The 24,105-nt window shown below is 37.7% G+C and overlaps 1 protein-coding gene across 1 annotated transcript; it reads left to right on the forward strand.

The window, feature by feature from the left end:
* Window positions 1–22,572: 22,572 nt before the first annotated feature.
* Window positions 22,573–23,712, forward strand: LOC127794725 (uncharacterized). The gene is made up of 2 exons (XM_052325971.1): window positions 22,573–23,005; window positions 23,105–23,712. The coding sequence occupies exons 1-2, from the start codon at window positions 22,573–22,575 to the stop codon at window positions 23,710–23,712; spliced, it is 1,041 nt and encodes a 346-aa protein (XP_052181931.1).
* Window positions 23,713–24,105: the final 393 nt, after the last annotated feature.

Below are 24,105 nucleotides of genomic sequence, written 5' to 3' on the forward strand. Positions count from 1 at the left end.
GTTGTGAGAAAGAAATCCGAAGTCTTAGGAATGGTTAGGATAAGGGTGCTCGATAGGAATGAGTGTTACTCTGGAAAAGAACATTAGGAATCCAAAAGATCAGGGAGTTGGATTAGTACCAATAGAACCACTGTAGCTCTCAGAGATGGAATGAGGAATTCTAGCATAACGATAACACCATTGGTGTTGGTTTGTAACAATGGATCTGAGCCTAGGGACCAAGGCAGAGGACTGGTGGTTGGCTCACGGTTTGGGGTGTGATACCTACAAGTCGGAGCAACACAGTGAACTGTGGAGACGGTCAGGTGCCAAAGTTTGGGCAACACTGAGGATGTTATGTATGGTTTAGAGTCCAAATTCCAAGGGACCGGAGCATCGAGGCAGAATCCCTAATCATTATGGAAAGGGGTAAAAAGCTTGGAAGGTGACCTAAGCAAGATAGTTGCTATGCGGATTATGATAGTCGATAGTCCAAAGAGAATCGAAAGTAGGAAATGTAATCTCGAGCGACGAAATAATGTTTGACGAGTTGTTAACAGAGATTTGTGAAGGATTCTTCTAGGATAATTACATTCACGACAGAAATTCGTGAAGTTAAGGTTACTAAGAAATGATTAGTTGGCCTGGGAATTCAGGAGTTGTAATGAAATAGTAATTATGCTCCTAGGTCAAGGTAGAATAGTCCTTGGTATAGACATATGTTGTGGAGTTGCTTCCAGATTAAGCAAATGGTGGGACAATTGTTTTTCAGATATGGCCTTTAGAAGAATTTAATTACGATTATTTACCTGGTTTTGGTAGTGTATTTAATATTACGCGCCCCAGGAATTGTGAGCAATAGGCTCTATTTAGTTGTCTCGAATCTTACTTTTGGTGATATAAAAAGATTGAAGCAACAGTAGGTATATCTTGATACTCTCGAAAACATGAGTTAATCTTTAAAAGAGACAAAATCAACATGAGGATGTGGTAAGTTATATGTTGGTAAACGAAAGTGTTGCTCTTTCCAAGAAACATGTTGCGATTTTGAGAAAACATATGAGTGAGTTGTTATAAAAGAAGACGTGAGTTTCCAATTCCACTAAGGAAATTTTATTTGGGTTAAAAGACAGTAGGCCAAGCTATTAAAGTTATGCTAGGTGTTGCTAAAGACTCGGTAAGAATCAAAGGTTATTTAATAAGGTTTTCATTTAAGGAAGTAGTATGAAAAGTAGATCGCCTAGGAAGGAACGAGATTAAATCTATTCCAAGAATCAAGGATAAGAGGAATCTTGTTTAACTCAATAGAAAAATTGTTTCTCATGTGGAAGAATATGGAAAGCACCGTTTAGTTGAAGTAAAGCATTTGGCGGTACTAGGTTGAGGAGTCACAAGTGATGGACGTACATAAAAATGGAATGTTGTCAATAAATTGAAACGACACGAGAATTCTGTGTTGAGATAAATTGATTTGATTAATGGATGGTGTTTGAAAGAGAAATAGTAACATGTCAGGATGTTAGGTTCCAGTAAAAGAAATTGTGTTTTGAGAGATCTAAATGGATAATTTGCATGACCAACTGTAAGAGGCTAAGAAGTTATTTTTAAAGTTAATATGCAACCAAGGTAATGATAATTGAGAAAGATACGTTGAGTTCGTTCAATGTTATCAATTTCTGTGCAATCATGACAGCTGGGTAAGTTTAATGTTATCAATTTCTGTGCAATGATGGCAGATGGGTAAGTTCAATGTTATCAATTTCTGTGCAATGATGGCAGGTGGGTAAGTTCAATGTTATCAATTTCTGTGCAATGATGGCAGCTGGGTAAGTTCAATATTATCAAATTCTGTGCAAAAATGGCATCCAAGTTAGTTCAATCTTTGCATGATCATGACATATGCATTAACATAAGAGTGGTTGGGAGAATTATTAGTCAAATAAAATAGGTTTTGAGGACCCAGTTAGAAGTGATGTTGGATTTTATAAATTATTTTGGGATTCGTGTAGCCGTAGGTATAGAGCTACAACGGGATATTCTGGAAGATCAAAAATGAGTCTGGTAAACCCAAACCCTATGGAGATAAAAGTTATGAATGATTACTAGGAACTAGAAATGGTATATAAGGCATTACATTTGGGAGTCATTAACACCGGTGGTGATACAATTGTCACGGACAAAATTTCGAGGACGAAATTTCTTAAGGGGGGGGAGAATGTAATACCCAGGAATGATTTGAGGTCATAAATAATATTTGATAAATGGTACAAGTGGAATTATCAAAAGAATAGGGCTTTAGGACACACTATTGTAGTCTTAAAAGACCGAAGTGGCTCGAGGGAGTACCCCAAACCTTAGATAGCCAAGGAAAATGGTATAATATCGACAAGTGATTCGAATTATGATTTTTAGTGATGAAATAAATTGGATCAGGAACAGTTTTCGGTGCAGTTGTCGATCGGGCTGAGAAAACCGAATCGACATAGGAAACGTCAGGAGGATCAATGAAGCATGTCAAGGACTAATATTTAAGGTGTAGAACAACCCTTAAGCGATTTTAGGTTGAATCAAAAGGATTTAAGGTCAATTTGACCAGTCGGGCCTAAGTGCAGTTTTCTAATTTTGCCCGAGGGAGGTCAAAACGGTAATTTTTCAGGAGTTTCGAGGGCCTAATGAGATGTACTAAACTTGCGGGACATGGTGATATAATTGGATTTATTAGGGGTGCTTTGGAAGGGGGCAGAAATGTCATTTGGAAAGTCAAGGGGGTGAAAGTGCAAATTATCAAAACTTGCATAGTGTGAACACAGCAACCAGATTTCGGCCGCCGCAAATCTTTGCACGTGGAGGCCGATCTCGGCAAAGGGATGGCCAAGGGCAACCTGGGGGAGGTGGTAGCCGGCGCGAGGATGCTTGGTGACCAAGCTATGGCCGGTGATTGGCCGGATTTTGACCGATTTTTGGGTATAAAAGGGGCCGAGGGTTTCGGATTTTGGAGCTCAAAATCGATCGTGTTTTTGGATGTTTTTGAGAGAGTGATTAAGGGGCTTTTGATCCTTGCATCGAGGAGAAGAGATTGGGAGTAATTTGAAGCATTTTGGTGTGAGTTTGAGGGTTGTTCGAGTTCGGCCGAGAATCGAAGGCGGTCCGCCACCGCCGACCTGCAACTGGCCGTTTGGGCCCTTTTCCGGCGAGCTTTCGGCCTAAACATGGTGCCAATGGGATCGACTCATCGAGGGCTTGAAGGGGGTGTGCTCAGATCGGTCATCGGAGGGGTCGTCACCGGCGGGTCTTGAGGAAGAAGACGACGCGCGTGGCTGCACGCGCCAGCCTCCACGCGCAGGGCGCGTGAGAGCGCGTGCGAAGGGCTATTTTGGTAATTTTAATTCCAATATTTTTATTTAATTATTCTAGGAATTATTGTGTTGAAATATTTCGGAAAATAGTTGAAGAAATAATTATTTTGGAATTAACGAGGAGAAAATTGGGAGAAAATAGAGAAAATTATGGAAAATTGAGGAAAATGGATTTTAATGCTTCCTTAATTAAATATGGTGTTTTGGAAGTATTGTGGCTCGAGGTTGAGTATAAGTTCAAGCATTTGGGATTTGACACGCAAATCGAGGCGTTGCACGAGGATCGAGGCGATCTGAATACATTCGAGGTGAGTGGTTTGATTCCAACTTTTTCTTGTTTTGGAAGTGTTTTTAGGTGCTTGTGGTGAGTTCTAGTGAGCGGTTATACCCTCCTAGACATAAATTGTTTTACAAGGCTTTGCTTATGATCATTGTGTCGATATTTGCTACATTGCATTAACTATTTTATTTTAAAATGTTGGTGCATGGCGTGTAAATTTTCATATCATTTGAGGTCAAGTTTAATTGCATCGTTGGGTCCGTATGGGGCGGGATGGGGTCTACTTGAGATTGGGACAATGTTAATCCAGGTGAACGGGTGTCACACTGGGGCACTCGAGGGAATAATGTTAAACCAGGTGAACGAGTGTCACGACGGTGCACTCAAGGGATTAACGTTGGACCAGGTGAACGTGTGCCATAGTGGGGCATTCGAGGGATTAAGTATGTCAAGGTGATATCTCGAGTTAGACATGTCTTGCATATTTACGTTAGTCTGAGTATGCCATGCTTGTGTGTCTCTCATGCATTGTATGAACTGATTTATGCCGTCACTTAGATGTTTATCATCTAACTTGGGCTATACCCCTAGAACGTTTAATGTTCCAGCCAGGAACTGCTGCGAGGGCAAGGATGTGGCCGGTTGAGGGCCAATGGTGCTTAGTTTGTTAAGTCGTTGTAACATTTGAAGGATTTAATATGCATTTCAAATTGTAAATGAACAGTTGTATATAGCAATTTTATCATTTGATCTGTATTACGTATTTTGCTATAGAAATAAAATGTAAGAACTATGGTGTTTGGTATTAGTGTATCCGCTGCATTGTATTAAGACTCGTTTAGTTTAAGATTATTGATCTTGATAGTTAAACGGGCAAGACTGGGGTTCGCGGGGTTCTGTTTCTGCATGTGAAGATTGTTCTTGAAATACCACGCGTGTTTAACTTAAAGAGAAAAAAAAAAAAGAAATCCCGGGAATACCCTTATAGTGACACGCCTGGCAAGACGGGGTGTTACATTGAGAATCATGCCTATTAAAGGTGTGCGAAGATTTGGCGTAACAAGGAAGCTTAGTCCCCGTTACATTGGTCCGTTTGAGATTTTGAGATGGATAGGGACTTTGGCATATGAGTTAGCTTTGACACCTCAGTTGTCCCATGTGCATAACGTGTTTCATGTTTCGATGTTGAGGAAGTATGTGCCAGATCCTCAGCTTGTGATTGATTTTCAGACTCTTGAAGTTAGAGAAGATGTGTCTTATGAAGAGATACCTACTAGTATTCTAGAGCGAAAAGAAAAAAATTTGAGGAATCAATCAATTCCTTTCGTGAAAAGTGCAATGGAAGTGACACTCGTCAGAAGAGGCGACGTGAGAATAAGAAGAAGAGATGAGGAGTCTTTACCCCTCGTTGTTTGAGTAACCAGGTACGAATTTGGAGGACCAAATTCTTTTAAGGAAGTGAGAAATTGTAACAACCCGTTAGAGGGCCCAGTATTTATTCAAGAATGATTTAATTAATTGTTGAAGTATTTGATTAAGCGATTTTGCCAATTAATTATTTAATGTGGCAATTTAGAGATTTTGAAGGAAAATAATAGCATTTATTTCTTTTTAATTTTGGAGTTTAAAAGAATTTGCCAAGGTGGCAATTTAGATTTTTAATTGAGAGAATAGTATATAAATAGCATTTAAAGAGCATTTAATTCTAGTTATTTATTTTGAAAATTAATTGCAAGGGCATGAAGGTGATTTTGGAGTTTTATTATTATCTGAGAGTTTTAATAATAATTTTTGTATTATTATTAATTAAGTGGGACTATGTATTTATAGAAGAATGAGAATCCATGTATGAGATGGATTTGGATTAAGAGTCTTCTAGTCCCAATAGGAGAAGGTTTTGAGAGTCTCCAAGTTCAATTGAGAGAGAGTTTCCAAGTTATAAAAGGAAAGAAATCTAGGACTTTATGTCTATATATAGAGCCCATTAGCTTAGCTTTTCTTCACGCCGTGTGAAGAACAGAAAGGCCAAGAGATAGTAGAGGCTTGCTAGAGTCTTTAGGATTGCTCCAGGGTTCGATCAGAGAGTTTTATCAGGCAAGTATTCTTCCTATAATCCCTTCCATTACAAGTTCATATCAGTTTTGATTTCAGATTATTTTAGTTCTTCGTTATAGTTTTCAGATTTATATCAGTAAGTAGAGCCATATATATATATATGCGTATAACAGTGAAGTTATGAGTAAGTTCTATTACTCCTGATCCATTTTGGATTGGAAGTTCTATTAATCCTCATCTATTTTGGATTGCAAGTTCTATTAATCTTTATCCATTTTGAATTGCAAGTTCTATTAATCCTCATCCATTTTGGATTGCAAGTTCCATTAATCCTTATTCATTTTGGATTTCAAGTTCTATTAATCCTTATCCATTTTGGATTTCAAGTTCTATTAATCCTTATCCATTTTGGATTGCAAGTTCTATTAATTTTCATCCATTTTGGATTGCAAGTTCTATTAATTTTCATCCATTTTGGATTGCAAGTTCCATTAATCATTATCCATTTTGGATTGCAAGTTCTATTAATTCTCATCCATTTTGGATTGCAAGTTCCATTAATCTTGATCCATTTTGGATTGCAAGTTCCATTAATCCTTATCCATTTTGGATTGCAAGTTTTATTAATCCTTATCCATTTTGGATTGCAAGTTCTATTACTCTTAGTTCTAATATCCAGATACCTTGTATCGTATCCGGATGTATCTAAAGTTTTTCGAGTATGATATCCTGATGGTTTGTTTATACATCCGGAAATGTCAAGATAATATCCGGATGTCTTGCCTGATATCCGAATGCCTCCCTCAAAAGTTGAATTTTTCATTCGAATAGTCCCCAGTTATATCTGAATGCATCAGTGAGATATCCGGATGACCAGAATCATATCTGGATGTTCTAGTTCATATCCAAATACTTCCCAACATATCTGAATAGCTTCTGCTTTGAATGTCAGTGTATCCGACTGAGCCTTCTTCATATCCGGATGTCTTTCATCATATCCGAATATCCTTCCTGATATCCGAATGACTTTTCCAGAAATCTAATTTAGCTTCCAGTGAGTCCTAATTCAAGTTTAATTCAATTAATGTATTCAATACCTTCCAACATTGAATTCATAAGCCAGAACATGACAAGTTAATCATAGCCATACCCTAAATCATAGTTCATTGAATCTTTGTATTCTAACATATAGATGAAGATCATATCATGTTCAGCATTATTATAACATGATCAGCATTATTTTGTGAGATTATGTGCATACATTTTGGTATGAGCATTGAGCATGACTTTATATGGAGCACTACATATCGTGTGCCAGCATTTATGTGAGCATTGCATTGCATTATGCGCGCTAAGCGACTTGTCCGCGGGGATCCCATCAGTTTCAGTTTCAACTCAGTTTATGAGTTGCTCGCCTGGTGGCAACCAGGGGGCTAGGGGCTTTGCCCACAGTATGTGCTTACAGTTTTTATGTATGCAGGTTTTAGTTCAGACATGTATGTATTATCAAATTATGTGGGCCTATGAGCCAAAGTTGCATACCTGCATTTAGCTTACAGTTTATGTGCATTACATTTTTATGAATGCAATCAGACAGTGATTATACAGTACAAGTTCAGTCAGTTATTTATCAGTATCGATATTCTTCAATTCAGCTTCAGTATTCTTTCGAGCTTATTACTTGCTGAGCTTTTGTAGCTCATCTTGTACTCTTCACCCCTCCAGGTTCTAACAGGGGTGTATCAAATGTGGGGCCTAGCAGCAGTGTTCCGTAGTGTGTGTACGTGGAGCCGTTCAAGAAAAAAGATGTCTGGAGTCCGTTGAGTTTTATAGTATTTCCTCAGTTTAGATCTATTTTATATTTCAGTTGAAAGATTGTCCCTTAGACAAAGTTTATGGTTTCCAGTCTGTATTGACTCAGAGCTTTTATTCCAGTTGATTGAGATGTTCAGTTATGGCATCGGATTTCAGTTTATCAACCAGTTCATTTTATTATCCCCAGTAGCACCTCTTCTCGATTAGTTCTAGGAGAGGGGGTGTTACACACCATGTATAATTATGCAAGTGTGCATATCCATCTCGTGTGCATACATCATAAGTGAAGATCTCACAAATCCCATAGGCTTGTAAGCCACAATGCAAGGTATGCAAAAATGTATCATGTCAATAACTCAACACATATAATAGTGAGCACTACCTTCTAGGCTATGGCGACCTTAACTCACGCCAGGCGCTCCTAGGGTACCATATCTCCTTGCGCAAAATAGCAGGTGCGCTAGATTCATAATAATATGATGCATCAAAACACAATCATGTGACTTGTGCACAAAATGCAAGGTTTTCATAAAACTAATACCAAGCACACACTGCACATATATATAGATTCACATGCTAAAATAAACCATTACTAGCAATCACAAGTTTTATAATCGAGTCTCCATTTACTTGAATGCTCATATTACTCATGTTAGCCCATTGACAGAATTGTATTGATTTGATCACGGAGGATTTGTAATGACCCAAATTTAATTTCTTTTTTTAGTGTTTTATCATGCCTTAAGGTTGAGTTGGGTGGTCTTGAGGTGTAGTATCTTGCTTTTGGAGGTTATTCAAATAGGAGGTGGAGGTATCCGAATATAGGTGTATCCATCTAGATAAATGGCTGGGATATTCGAATTAGGCTATTTTGGGCAGTTTCGACAACATTTGGTAATTCAAGCATAACTCTCTTATCAAAGCTCCGATTTAGGTGATTCAAGATGTTATGGAATAAAAAGAAAAATATCTACAACTTTCATGTTTTGAGTTTTAAGAGACTTAGGCTGCATAAAGGTTGAAATAAGGCTTAAAGTTGTTGTAATTGTAATATATCCGGATAGGAGGCTGGGATATTTGGATTAGGCTATTCTAGGCAATTTCGACATCGTTTGGTAATCTGGGCATAACTCTCTCGTCCGAGCTCTGATTGAGATGATTCAAGATGCTATGGAATGACAAGAAAAATATCTACAACTCTCATATTTTGAGTTTTGAGAAATTCTGGTTTTTTATCAAATTCAAATCAAGCTTGAACTGGATGCAATCAAAGTGACATTTGGATGCTACAGTGCCTATTCGGATGTGTCATATAGATTTTTGTGAGTGGCATGCAGATGGCTCGTGGCCTATTCAAATGTGTCATATAGATTTTTGTGAGATGCATTCAGATGGTACAGTGCCTATTTTGATGTGTCAAACAAATAATGAGAAATAATAAGAGTAACATTCAGGTGGTTCATAGCTTATTCGAATGTGTCTTTTAGATTTCTGTGAGTTGCATTCGGATGGTATAGTGCCTATTTGGATGTGTCAAACAAATAATGAGAAATAATGATAGTGACATTTGGATGGTTCATGGCCTATTCAGATGTGTCATTTAGATTTCTATGAGATGCATTCGGATGTATAGACAATTAAGCGCAAGAAGATACATAAGTGAACCGAGCTTCGTATCTATATCTAGACCAATAAAATGCCATTCATTGAAGGAAACTTGGGGTGGAAACAAACCCCATTTAAGACCACAATGAGACCCCAAAGAGATACTGAACATTTCACAAAACGACTCAACTAAAGGAAGTCATAGACAATGATATCAGAAGTTAAACACAACAAGCCAAAATGACAAGAACAATAACGAACTCATATCAGTAGAAAGAAAATATAGGATAGCTTGCATGAAGATAAAATATGGTGTAAGGGGAACTTGCCTGATGACTTACAGTGCAGAAGAATCACCTCTCTCCCTAAATCTCTTCTCAGCCAAGATGAAATGCAGATACAAGAAGCCAAAAAGGAGATAAATAGGAAGAAGAAGAGGATAAATATGTAAAGGATGAGAATGAGAGGAGGGAACAAAGGTTGTTATTGGCAAATGAAGCACAAAGAAGAAAATGGAACAGGGATGCAAGTCTAAGCCTGTGAGTTAGTCAAAATGACCTAACCGCCTCTCTTCTCCAATGACGATCAAAGAAGACCAAGGGTAGCATTGACATTTGCTAGCCATTTTAATTTATTATGATATTTTCTTAAAAATTCAAATCTTATTCTTAAATTGGGTTCAGCCCATGCCGTGACCCATTCCATGGCACAACACACAGGCCTAACAACCACAATTGCATCTAGGCCCATTCATAATACAAGCCCCTGAACTCATTATCACTTTTAAAATTTATGCTATTAAGATTTTATCATATCCAAGATTCAAATAGAATTATAATTGAAAATATCACATACCCTAGACCCTTTAATAGGTCATTACACATAGGCTTTAATCCAAGAACAAAAATGTGGAGGAGAATTCCTCAGTCGAAGAACCAACGACAAAAAATTTCAATTAACAGAATCGTAAGCCTTGTCTAAATCAACTTTCAAAGTACAACGAGGGGAGCCACAAAGGAGATGGTAACGATGAAGGATTTCTTGGGCTAAAAGAATGTTATCCCTAATAGATTGTCCAGGCACAAAAGTTGTCTGAGCACCGTCAACAAGATGATGTAGGAGGGGTTTAAGACGGTTAGCAAAAATTTTAGAAATGACCTTGTGAATCACATTATAGCATGATATAGGCTAGAAATGACTAGGAGTTTCAGGGTAGGGGACCTTTGGGATAAGACAAATAATGGTTGCATTAACTTCCCTAAGCAATTGACCAGACTGAAAGAAATTACACACTCCTGCTGTGAAATTAGGACCAACCACTTTCCCAGCCTGTTGATAAAATTTAACAGTAAAGTCATCAGGCCTGGAGGCATTATCATTTCCCATAGAGAAGTGTAACACCCAGTGTTACTGGTGTTAGGAGAATGGGAAAGGAAGTAAGAAACTTTCAAAAATGCCTTTGAGAAGGTGATGGATCTTTGAGAATAATGGTGCCCTATGAGAGGGGTATTTTGATAATTTGGATAGTGAAGTCCAATAAAGAGTACATTGGTAAATTGAAAATAATTCCTAGGTGGAATTAAGTATGAAAGTGAATTAATTTCTCTTTTTTGTATTTATGTGGAGATAAATGGGATTAAAAATTCACAAAGGGCATTTTAGTAATTTAGAGTGAAATTCCATAAAGGAATTAAATTATGAAAAAATGGGAAAAATAGAGAATATTCAATTATAAGAAAAAATAATTGATTTTTCCCTAAATTGGTGAATTAATGTGGTAATGCCACATAGGTGGCTTAGATTAAATCTTGGAAGCCAAGTATGGTGTCTTAGAGTGACACATGGCAATGTGTGGTCCAAGATAAAAGAGAATTTAATAAATGCAAAAAGAAATGATATACGGTCATTCTTGCATTTAATGAGAGGCATGATTGTGTTGGATTAAAAGAAAATCCAAAAAAAATGGAAAATGGTCCCATTAAATTAAATGAGAAAGAAATGGTATATGTCTCTCAAGTGGTCTCTCATGTGATGGAGTGAAATTAGTTAAATTAAATAAATAAGAAAAATGACTAATTTTTTAACGGAAGACCAAGATGATCCAAGGGTGGAGATTTGCTCTTAAAAATTAGGAAGAGATCCAAGGGATGGAATTGAAGGTTCTATGTTGGTATGGATTGCCAAATGAGTTTAGAAATTTCAAGAGAAAGAGGATGAGTGGTGGAGATTTAATCTCCCAATTAAATTAAAAGCTAGGATTAAATCCTAGCAAAACACTTGGATTGTGCTTGTTCCAATGGTTGAGATCTTCTCTTGAAAAGTAAATGAAATCTAATGAATGAGATTAAAGAAGACAAAAGCACATGGATTGTGCTTTCTTGTGTGGTTGGGATTTTCTCTCTAAAAGTAAAGGGAAATCAAGGACTAAGATGAAGGTTTGAAATTGAGATATCAAGTCAAGAGACGTATAAAAAGGGAAAGAGAGCTTTATGCTCAATTTTTTCCCATTTGAAGAGCTTGGAAGGAGAAGTCTTCCAATGGAGAGAAAGAAAGAAAGAAGAAAAAGAGAAGAAGAGGAAAGGAAAGAAGAAAATGAAGAAAGGTAAGAATTCTTCCTTTGGGTAGTATGTAAGTTCCTTTGTTCCATTTAATGGTAGCTTAGTTTCTTTAAATTTTTGTTTCAAGGATTTCTTAAGGAGAATAGTTGGGAATGAAGCTAGGAAGTTCTTAAAGCTTCAAAGAATGGAAAAGGTAAGGGACAGCCCCATGGGATGGTGGCTAGCAAGGTTGTAAGTATGGTTCATGAATTTATATGTATGCATTGGCATGTTGTTTGTGTTCAAGGACCTATGGCCATGAGGTTGTGTGGGGTATGGTAGGTTTAAGCCTCAAACCAAGGTGGTTGTGAGGATGTGGAAGCCCTAACTTGTTACATTGCATGCATTGACATCACATTTTATATTCATGTTCATGCTTATTGTCATTGCACCCTTACTGAGTTTAATAGCTCATAAGGTTTTACCCTCACATATAGGTTATGATTTGTTTAAGGGTTTTTCACGTAAAATTTGTGTGTTCAATTTTCTTCATTATTATTATTTTTCTCAAATTATTAGTTGTGACCTTGCTATAATACGATATTATTCTATAACAAGTGGTATCAGAGCCTACATTGGAATGTTTATATATCTATTTATAGTATGCTCTATGGTTGCCACTATAAAAGTGGATCCTCCACATCAAAAAAATAAGTTAAATTATTAATCACTCTTTTGGAAGTTATTGTGTATTATTCACGTATACAGGGGTACTATTAACACATACGGTTATTGTTCATGTGAAATAGTGAGACCTAATTTTATACTCAAAGTAGTTTGTGATAGAAGCAATGGCGGTAAAATTTGAGATTGAAAAATTCAACGAGAGAAATTTCTCACTATGAAAGTTGAAGATGAAGGCTATCTTGAGAAAAGATAATTATCTGGCGGCCATCAGCAATAGGCTGAGGGACTTTATAGATAACGATAAGTGGAATGAGATGGACGGGAATGCTATTGCAAATCTTCATTTTGAACTAGCAGATGGGATATTATCCAGCATAGAAGAGAAGAAAATGAAAAATAATATTTGGGATCATCTTACAAAATTATACGAGGCCAAAACACTTCACAATAAAATTTTTCTTAAAAAGAAATTGTATACTTTACGGATGTAAGAATCTACTTCGGTGACAAAGCACATCAACACTTTGGATACTCTATTTTCTCAACTCTCATCTTTGGGTTATAAAATAGAGACAAATGAACGTGTTAAACTTTTACTTCAAAGTCTACTAGATTCATATGATCAACTCATCATCAATCTAACAAATAATTCCTCTATGAAAATCCTAGTCTTTGATGATATTGCAAGTGCTATTTTGGAAGAAGAAAATCGGCACAAAAACAAAAAAGATAGATTAACTAGTTTGCAACAAGTGGTGGCACTAAAGGTGGTGAAAGGGAGATTAACGGAACGTGACTCGAGTGGGAGTCAAAATCATGGTAGGTCAAAGTCAAGAAATAAGAAGAACCTGAAATGTTACTATTGTAGAAAAAAGGGACACTTGAAGAAGGATTGCTGGAATTTAAACAAGAAAAATTCTAATCCTCAAGGCAATGTAGCAAATATCTCAGGTGAAGGTGATGCACTATGTTGTGAAGTAGCGATGACTTATGGAGGCATAAAGAGATTTGTTGATGTATGGCTTATTGACTCGAGAGGCTCATTTCGCATGACCTCCCAAAAAGAATGGTTCCATCATTATGAACTAGTCTTTGAAGGATTTGTGTACAGTTGTAATGATCATGTCTTAAAAATTATCGGTATTAGAACAATCAAATTAAAGTTCCATGATGGTACAGTTCGCAGTGTTTGAGACATGTGGCATGCAGAAAGCCTGAAGAAGAACTTATTTTCTTTAGGACAACTGGATAAACTTGACTACAAAATTATGGTTAAGAAAGGGATCATGAAAGTGATTCGAGGAGCGTTTATACTAATGAAGGGAGAAAAGTTGACTGCGAGGTTATACATGTTGAAGGGAGAGACTTTTCTGGAAGGAGAAACATCAGTTGCTTCAAGTAATCCAAGTGAAAGATCTATAATAATGTGACATCAGAAACTTGGACATATATCTGAACAAGGAATGAAAAATCCTTATGGAGCAGAATCTACTTTTGGGTCTCACAAATGTATCCTTACCATTTTGTGAGCATTATGTTACAAGTAAGTAGCATAGGTTGAAGTTTAACACATTGAATTCTAGAAGTAAAGAAATTCTAGAATTGGTTCACTCTAATGTATGGCAAACACCAATTTTGTCCTTGGGAGGAGCAAAGTATTTTGTGTCTTTCATAGATTATTATTTAAGGAGATGTTAGGTGTATCCTATCAAGAGAAATGCATATGTGTTTCCAGTCTTCAAAGTATATAAAGTGCGGGTGGAACTTGAATCTAAAAAGAAGTTCAAGTGTTTGAGGTCAAATAATGGAGGAGAATATACCAGTAATGAGTTTACTGAATTCTTTAATCAAGAAGGGATCAAAAGACAATTTACTATGGTATACACTTTTCAACAAAATGGAGTGATAGAGCGAATGAACAGAATCTTGTTAGAAAGAACAAAAGCAATGTTGGGAGCTGTAGGTTTAGAAAAGTTTTTTCTGGACAAAAGCAGTTAGTACCGCCTGCTATGTGATAAATTGGGCCCCATCAACTACAATTAAGTTGAAGACACCAATGGAGATGTGAACTGGGAAGAAAGTTGATTATTCAAACCTCCATATATTTGGAAGTCCAGTGCATGTGATGTACAATGCCCAATAAACTATAAAGCTAGATCTAAAATCTAAGAAATGTTTATTCTTGGGGTATGTTGATGAAATGAAGGGGTATCGCCTATGAGATCCTACTACCCGCAAGGTTATAGTTAGTAAGGATGTTATCTTTATAGAAAATAAACTACTGAGAAGATGTGATGATAACACGATGAAAGAAAATTTAGAGACTATAGTGATACTAGTAGAAAAGGAATTTGAACAAAAGGATTCTTCTGAAATAACACCAGAGCATGAGGAACAAGAACTAGTTGTGTCTGAGGCATTAGAAATTCGTTGATCAAGTCGCTTGGCAAAATGGCCAAGTTGACACTCAAATTATATAATGGAAAGCAATGTTGCATATTGTCTTCTAATAGAAGATGATGAGCCATCAACTTTTCAAGAAGTAATGAATAGTTCAAATGCATCTCAGTGGATGGTACAATATAAGAAAAAATTGAAGCTCTTCAAAAGAACAAGGAAGAAAGCTTATTGATAACAAATGGGTGTATAAGATTCAAAATCGGCTCCATAGTGATGTTAAATAGGTTGCCTAAGGCCTCTAAATTAGGGAGGCCCCACAATCTTAAAAATTTATATTTTATATATATATATTATTATTATTAATAACAAATATTTTATTAAAAAATTAAATACAAAATATAAACTTTTATCTTCCCCTATTCTCTTCCCAAGACTGTTCTAAACCCACTAAACCTACTTTTGTCTCCCACTAAACCCCCTTTTCCTTCCCAATTAAATCCACTTTTCCCTTTTCTCTCTCTCTCTCTCTCTCTACAATCTGGGTCACTGTGTGTTTTTCACTCATCACTTCTTCAATTCACTTCCTTTTTCTCATTTCTCAGTGCCTCTCTCACTCTCTTGTGCTTGCTTGCTTCAGAGTTCAAGCTTCACAGTGCGATTCGCAACCTCACTTCAACTCAATTTTTAGGCTTTGCCACTTCAACAGATTGCAAACAGCAACATCTGTGTTCGGTGACTTTGATTTCTTTATACTTAATTTTTGTTTTTGGATGTGTAACGTATGTTGTTTTTTAGGCTTTCATATTCTTGTATGGGTGTTTTTCTAGTTTTGATTTGTTGATTGTTGTGTTGTGATTAGCAGCAACATCTGTGTTCAGTAACTTTGATTTCTTTATACTTAATTTTTGTTTTTAGATGTGTAACGTATGTTGTTTTTTAGGCTTTCATATTCTTGTATGGGTGTTTTTCTAGTTTTGATTTGTTGATTGTTGTGTTATGATTAGCAGCTAAGCTAGCTGTCTTTTCTTTATTTTTGCTACCTTTCAACCAACATGTATCTCCAACCATTTTTATTATTTAGCATAGATGATTTGAGATGTGATCTAATATAAATTTATAATACATTTTTCATGGGTCTAATGTAAATTTTTTAAAAAATAATTAGGTTATTTTTTATATTTAATTAAATTACTCATCTAATTTATAACTAATAATTGTAATGGTTGAATTAATGTAGGTCTACCAATAATATTTTTTTTACCCATAGTATGAATTTGATGTTGAATACAAATTTAATAAAATTGAATGATGTTTTTAATTTTATTTTTTTTAAAATTATTAAATTAAAATAAAAAATGACATAAATTTAAATAGAATGAAAATGCAGTGTATCTATATGCCTATATATGGTAAAAAAGTGGTGGGAACTGGGAAGAAAGGTGGACCAATAAATGTCCAACATAATTTAATGAAATGATGAAATTTTCTCTTAAAAATATATATTATTTATTTTTTTATGAAAACAATTAGTACTCATGAGAAGGTCTCGACAATTTTTTTTGCCTAAAACCTCCAAATTGGTTGACCCAATTCTGATAAGATTAAGCGTAATAGCGATGATCAACTGAAGTGGTATTGTACAAGACTAGCGGTAAAAGAATATGCTTAGAAAGAAGGGATTGATTTTAATGATATATTTTCTCCTATTGTTCAAATTACTACAATTCGAGTAGTCATATCAATGTGTGTGCTATATTTGACCTACATTTATAGAAGCTAGATGTGAAGATTGTTTTTCTTTATAGAGATCTTGAAAAAGAAATATATATATATATATTCTCCAACCAAAGGGTTTTGAAGAAAAATGAAAAGAGAACTTGGTTTGCAAGTTGAACAAATCTCTATACAGTCTCAAATAGGCATCGAGATGTTGGTATAAGAGATTTGATTCCTTAATCATGAACCTTGGATACAACAAACTTAATGTAGACCCTTGTGCATATTTCAAGAGGTTTGGTGAAAGTGATTACATTATTTTGTTGTTGTATGTAGACATGTTGGTAGCAGGCCCCAACAAAGATTGTATTAAAGAATTGAAGGCACAGTTTGATATTTCACTCTTAGTAATAAAATAGTTTTGATAATGACTATATGAAAATCAATTTCTACTATATGGACTATATGAATGAGAAAATGCATTTTTAGTATATGAGTCTTAAAGCAAGATATGAAATTTTGAGTATGGATGAAAGAATGATTGGTTTCAAATTATAACTTTTGATAATCTCAACTTGCTTGTCAAGATTGATTTGTTTCAAATTTTAACTTTTGATTAATTTGTTTCAAATTAAACTTTTGATCATCTCAACTTGCTTTAAAGATAATCAAAATGAGTTTCTAACAGAATCAATTAAGGATGTATTAAAATTCAAGATTTTCTATAGAATAGTCGACTATCAGGGATCATTCTGTTGACTATGCTTCAAAATAGTCGACTATTTTTGATGTTCTGTCGACTATTTAAGCATCTGTCGACTATTTTAGCTTCTGTCGACTATCGTGTAAAAATAGTCGACTATGCCTTCTGATCTGTCGACTATTTTTGTTCATGAAATTCAAAAATTTCTTCTCATTTCAGCTTCTGTCGACTATTCAAGTATGTCTGTCGACTATTGAATTTTTGTATTAAAAATAGTCGACTATCAGTATATGTCTGTCGACTATTCTTAGTTTTACTTGTAAAAATAGTTGACTAATCTTTTCTTCTGTCGACTATTTTGTTTCACAGATTTTATAACGGCTAGTTTTTGGTGCATTAAATGCTCGCCAACCACCCACAACGGTCCAAATTTCAAACATACCCACCATCAACTATAAATAGGTGGTTGAAGATGCATTAAAGGCTGTTGAGAAACTATTGAATATCTTGAACGATCGTGCCTTCACTGTTACATCGATTTTTACTTCTTTTCTCTCTGTACTCTCATTTAAGAGGCTTTGATATATACTGTTCTATTTCCTTTAAGCCTCGTTTATTTTTTTAAAGAGAGAAATCTGTAACTAAGAGTTGTACTCTTAGATTCTCTAATTCATTGTTTGTATTTCTTCCTAGCAGTAGCTAGAGGGCCCATTAAATTGGGAGGTTGTACATTGCCTAGTCAAGGACTAGAGGACCTACTCATATTGAGTAGGGGGTTGATAGTGATATTGATTTTAAAATCCTTAGTGGATAACTAAGGTAGTGGATTAAGCTTGGAAGGCTGAACCACTATAAATCTGTGTCTTCACTGCTCTTCATACTTTCTCCTTTAAGCTTGCATCATTGCACTTTTTGACTTTGTGTAATCTTCAATAAGACCACATCATTATTCCTCTTTACAAAAAAATATAAATACTTTCACTTTCCAAAAGATTTTTTTTTTTACTTACCAATTCACCCCCCCTCTTGGTGGATATCACATCAGCTCAATTCTATCACAGTTGGCTAGGGAGTTTGAAATGAAGGACTTGGGATCGGCAAACAAAATTCTAGGGATGCAAATTCACCAAGAAGATTTGGCTTTCTCAGAAAAATTATTTGAAAAAAGTCTTGCAGCGCTTCAACATGCAAGACTATAAGCCAATTTTTACCTCACTTCTTGTTAATTTCAAGTTATTCTCTAGTATGAGTCCTAGCAATGAGGCAGAGATGATGGAGATGTCTCGAGTACCGTATGTATCAGTAGTGAGAGGTTTAATGTTCGCTATGATTAGTACAATACTAGACATTGCATATGCAATGGGTGTGGTTAGTTAGTATATGGCGAATGCTGGTAAAGAGCATTGGAATGCTTTGAAAAGGGTCTTGAGATACATTAAGGGAACCACATATGTTGCATTGTGTTGTGGGGGATTAGACTTTATTATAAGATGATATATTGACTCAGATTATGCAAGTGATCTTGATAAAAGCAAATCTACCACGGGATATGTGTTTGCACTTGTTGGCAGAGCTATAACCTAGGTTTCAAAACTGTAGTCAGTCCTGTCCACGTCAACAACAGAAGCAGAATATGTAGTAGCTACACGAGCCAGTAAAGAAACAGTATGGTTGAAAATGGTATTAGATTTAGAGGAACTCGGGCACAAACAAGAGAAGATTTCTCTGTTCTGTGATAGTCAAAGTGCCTTGCATATTGCAAAGAATCTAGCCTTTCATTCAAAGACAAAGCACATGCGAGTTCAGTACCACTTCGTTCATGAGAAAGTGGAAGAAGGAATCGTGAATATACAAAATATTCATACAAAGGACAACCTAACAAATTTCATGATAAAGGCAGTCAATACTGACAAGTTTGTTTGATGTTAATCCTTTAGTGGTCTAGTAAAGACATAAGCAACAAGGAATAACAAGATAGAAAGAATGGTATGAAGATTGATTGATCCTCAATCAAATCTTCAAGTGAAAAAATGTTGAAGTCAAAAGTTGCGACTAGGAAAAGCAGTCACAACCTTGAAATTAAATGTAGAAAGAAGAAAGAAAGGTGCAGCAAAAAGCAACCGTAGTGGACAATTGTAATTTTGACAAAAGGAGCAACAACTGCCAATCAGAAATTTCTTGCAACCAACACAATTTAAATGTGTTGGGGAGGCCTATAAATTAGCCTCTCCAAACTCAACTGATTAATTTCAATATCCCATGTAGAGAGAAAAATAGAGAGTAGAATTATTGAGAGTGTTTTTTCTTATTTTCAATAAAGATTATTGTTGTTATCTCTTTGTGATTTAGATGGAAAGTTGTAATTTATATTATTTTTCGTAGTGAATTTTTCTATCATTACTCGTGGTTTTTACACTAATTTGTTGGGGGGGAGGGGGTTTCACGTAAAATCTGTGTCTAATTTTTTTTTATTATTATTATCTTTAAATTATTAGTTGCAACCCTGTTCTAATCCTATGTTATTTTACAACAACTAAACTATGTTGTTGTTTGGTAAGATTATGTTGGTTTTATGTATTTCTTTGTATGTTCCCTCGTGTTTCTTTTTTGATTCTTATGCACAGGTTTGTTTAGCTATATTTAGAGTACTAAGTGATTCCTTTCTGCCATCTTTATATGGTTGGGGACAATCTTAAGCATTCCCACAAGCAGAGCCAGTTCTGGGTTTTCTAAGGCCCAGGGCAAATTTTCTCTCAAGTGTGCCCATTTATATAAATTAAATAAAAAAATAAAAAATAAAAAATAATTAATTTTATTAAAATTATAAGAATTTACAAAAGATAAAAAAAATATTTTGGGGTCTCATTAAAACTTTTTTTCAAATATGTAATTTGTTTGTTCTAAAATAATAAAGTAAAATATAGTATCAAATGAAGATTAATCAAATAATTTAATTTATTAAGTTACACAAATTTAATATCACTAATAGAGAACATGTATTATAAATATATTATTATTTAATTTTATAATTTAAATATTTAATTAAATTAATGTGTTTAATTAATAAGATAAAGAGAAGAGAGTTAATTAGATGTGTTTAATTAATGAGATAGGTAAGGGGTGTTTGTGAGAGAAAGAAAGAGGGAGGAAAAAAATAGGCAAGAGGAAGAAAGAGTAATGTGAGATAGTGAGGTAGGGGGAACAATGGGCTAAGAAAGAGAGGGGGCCTCGTGAGAGGGAGAGCTGAGAAGGAGAGAGTATGTGAAAGAGAGTGAGTAGGGGAAGGGGAAATATTAAAAAATTAGAAGGTAGCCCAAGAGAAAGTCTGTGAGAGAGAGTGAGTGGGGGAAAGGGAAATATTAAAAAGTTAGAAGGTAGGGAATGCAGCACTATTCTAAAAAAAAAAAATTTGCAAGCCCCCTCAGCCATTGGCCCTGGGCTGTAGCCCTGGTAGCGCTGGGCCAGGGCCGACTCTGCCCACAAGGAAAGGCAAGAAATTGCTAATATAGTTTTAGATCTTGAATTTCAAGTTTATAATACCCCGAGAGCCCAGAGGAGTTAGTATATATTGAGGATAGTGTAAGAAAGAAAACAACACCAGATGGATACCTTTTGGGCTGAATGTTGGCAAAGAACTCCCAAGTTAAGCGTGCTTAACCTAGGGTAATCGAGGGATGGGTGACCCCCCTAGGAAGTTTGCGTAGGCTCATCAGGGTAAGTTGTTCCTATTCTTCCTATCGCTCGAACGGGATGTTACAAAGTTACTTCATAATACAATAAATTAGAAAAGACAACTAAATTTTTTAAATAAGTCATCAGGCTCTCACAAACATGTGAAACTAGTTTGTTCTTGGCAGTCTTCGTGCAGATTCTGATTTTTTATAAAGATCAGTGATGTGGCACCACCTAAAATTACCAAAATACCCCTACGCGCCAACGGTCTTACCTGCCACATGGATCGCTTGAGAGACTGACACGTGGCAAGTCAACAATCCGGAGCGGAGCCCGAAAAATCCGGCCCGGGCCGTAAGACCCGTTCCAACTTGACCAAGATCCTCAGGAGTTGTGCCCCCGCTCATCACGGGTTTATCCTGGGTACCCCATAACGGGTCTGCATATAAAGGACAAGAGTCCTCACCAGGTAAGCCCAAGTTCCACAGCTCTTACATTTATTACGACTTGCATTTACTCTACTAATTTGAACGTCGGAGTCCACCCCGGGGGACCCTAGCCCCGCCACTCCGTTGTCTTGTAGGTCCTATCACCGAGGTCCGACATCGCCAAGTCCGAGGTCCGATTCCCAAGGTCCATTTGCAGAGGTGGCACGTGGTGGTCTGTCCCAAAAACCATCATCATTTGGCGCCCACCGTGGAGCTGACGTCCAGACTTGCCAACCTTTTCTTTCCCTACCTCGCGCTTCGGACTTCAACTCCTCACCTCGGACCTCGGTCTTTCCACGGGTATCATACGATTTTCGCTCCTGGCCATAACTACCTACATGGCTCCTCGAAGGGATGTAACTCGTAGCCAGGCTGGTGCTAATCTAAAGGCCCCACCGCAAGGGGATAACCCACTACCTCCGGCCAATCCGATACCAGAGGACCGACTCACCAAGCTGGAGAATCAGGTCCAACAGTTAACTGAGTTGTTGACTGGTTATTTACACCAGAATGAACAACCTCGTCCACATGTGCCCTCTCAACGGGCGGAGCACCAGTCACCTCCTCTTACTCGGGAGCCTCGTCAATCCTGTCAGTCGGGCCAGGAAATCCACCCCTCTGAGGCAGCGGGATCTACTTCTTCCCCCTCACGAGGAGGAGGAACTTTGTAGGAGAGGCGATTGCGTTTCATGGAGAGGCAGGTCCAGGAGCTCAAAAAGGGAAAGGAAGAGCCGCCCCACCCCGGCTCTAACCAACCCTTGAGCAAAGGCATCATGTCAGAGGTTCTACCAGAAAGGTTTCGTATCCCATCCATCAAGCTCTATGACGGAAGCACCGACCCCTATGATCACGTAGAACTTTCTCCTCTCACATGTTGGTGCAATCGGGATCTGACGCGATGTGGTGTCGGGCATTTTCGGCTACTTTGGGAGGTCACGCCCGGACTTGGTACTCTTGCCTTCCCCATCGTTCCATCAACAGCTGGGAAGAGCTGAAGACTTGTTTCCTAGCCCATTACTCTCCCTTGAAGCGCCACCGAAAGTCTTCCATGGCTCTGGTGAACATCAAGCAGAACCAGGGTGAATCCCTAAGGGATTTCGTGCCTAGATTTAATGAGGAGGCATTGAGCATTGATGAGTTCGATCAGCGGATCGCAATGGTGGCTCTCCAGAATGGCTTGAGGGCGGGACCATTCGCTTAGTCCTTGGCCAAGACTCCACCTCGTACTTTCACAAAAGCTCTTACACGGGCTAATAAGTATATCAACGCGGAAGAGGTGATGAAGGTGAAGAGGGCTGAACAGCCTGACAAGAAAGAAAGAGAGAAGGAGAAGAAAAAGCCGATGGTGGAACAGAAGACGAACTACCGCCCCTCCCGAGCTCCAGATCGCCCGGGTTTAGGGGGTGCATGGGGAAGCCCGGTGAGTTACACTTCCCTCAATGCTAGTCGAGCAGAGATACTCTTGGCACTGGAGGACAAGAATTATTTGCGACGTCCTCCCCCACTGAAGTCTCCACCCAACACTAGAAGCAAAAAGAAGTATTGTTGTTTCCACCGCGATCACGGCTATGAGACAGAGGACTGCATCCAATTGAAAGAAGAGATACAGGAGCTTATCAACAGGGGTTACCTCCGGGATTTCGTTAGTCAAGGAGGTGTGAACTCGGGCAGGGTAGAATCCCAACCGGAGCACAGAAGGAGGTCCCCTACTCGTGATTGCCTTCGAGAACGAAGTCGAACACCGCCCCGGAGAGAAGGAAAATAGCCCGCCTAGGAGGAAAGACAGAAGTTTATCTTATACACATTGGCAGCGGGAACAGTTCCAGGGCCTCACTCAACTGCTCCCAAGAGCGTGGTAAAAGAGAAGGTGGTCATCACATTCTCCGAAGAGGATCTTCCGAGCTACCCCAACTATTCAGATCCGTTGGTGATCACTGCTCAAGTAGGAGAGTGGGAGATGAGGCGAATCCTCGTGGACCTGGGTAGCTCTTCAGAGATTCTTTACAAGAAGGCATTCCTAGGGATGGGGTTCACTCTCGAACAGCTGAGGCTAGTTCGTGTCCCCTTGGTTGGTTTTGATGGAATGGTGATTCACTCCGAGGGGTTGATCTGGCTACCCCTAACAGTTGGTAGTGGCTCTCATAAATCCCAGGTGACGTTGGATTTTTTGGTCGCTGATGTGCCCTCGGCATATAATATGATCCTTAGTAGGTCCGAGCTTAGTGCCCTGAGGGCAGTACCAAGCACATACCACATGGTGTTGAAATTCCCTACTCCGGGAGGGATTGACAAGGTAAGAGGGGACCAACGGCAGGCTAGGGAATGCTACATAGACTCTTTGAGTGCCACTATAGCCAAGGGGTCTGAGTTAGACTCAAGGCCGAACCAGGATGCTATCCCTCAAGACGATCAGGGCTAGATGGAAACGAAACAGGGAAAAGCCTTAAGTATAGGAGCAGGTCAGAGATCAGTAAGGGGGGAGGGACAGAGTTCTGTCGCTCCTCCCATGGTGGTTACCAGTTTCATCTTGGAAGGTCCGAAGGAGCCCAAGACCTCCGAGCCGGTGGACGAGCTCGAGGAAGTCTTGCCAGGGGAAGAGCCCGATCGGACATTGCGGATCAGTTCCAAGTTACAGAAGCCCTTGCGGTCCGAGCTCCTTTCACTCTTGCGCCGGTATTAAGACGTGTTTGCTTGGTCTACACTGGATATGCTGGGGATAGACCTGGCTGTCATAATCCATCGCTTGGGACTCTACCCTAATTACGTGCCGGTGAGGCAAAGGAAGAAGAAGTTTGCCCTAGAGCGAGCTAAA

The sequence above is a fragment of the Diospyros lotus genome, chromosome 2 (assembly GCF_014633365.1).
Source record: "Diospyros lotus cultivar Yz01 chromosome 2, ASM1463336v1, whole genome shotgun sequence".
NCBI classification, from domain to species: domain Eukaryota; kingdom Viridiplantae; phylum Streptophyta; class Magnoliopsida; order Ericales; family Ebenaceae; genus Diospyros; species Diospyros lotus.

Coding starts and splice junctions, on each gene's coding strand:
- LOC127794725 (XM_052325971.1), top strand. CDS start 22,573: ATGAAGGTGAAGAGGGCTGAACAGCCTGACAAGAAAGAAAGAGAGAAG. Junction 23,006..23,104: donor CAGAAGGAGGTCCCCTACTC/GTGATTGCCTTC, acceptor ACACATTGGCAG/CGGGAACAGTTCCAGGGCCT.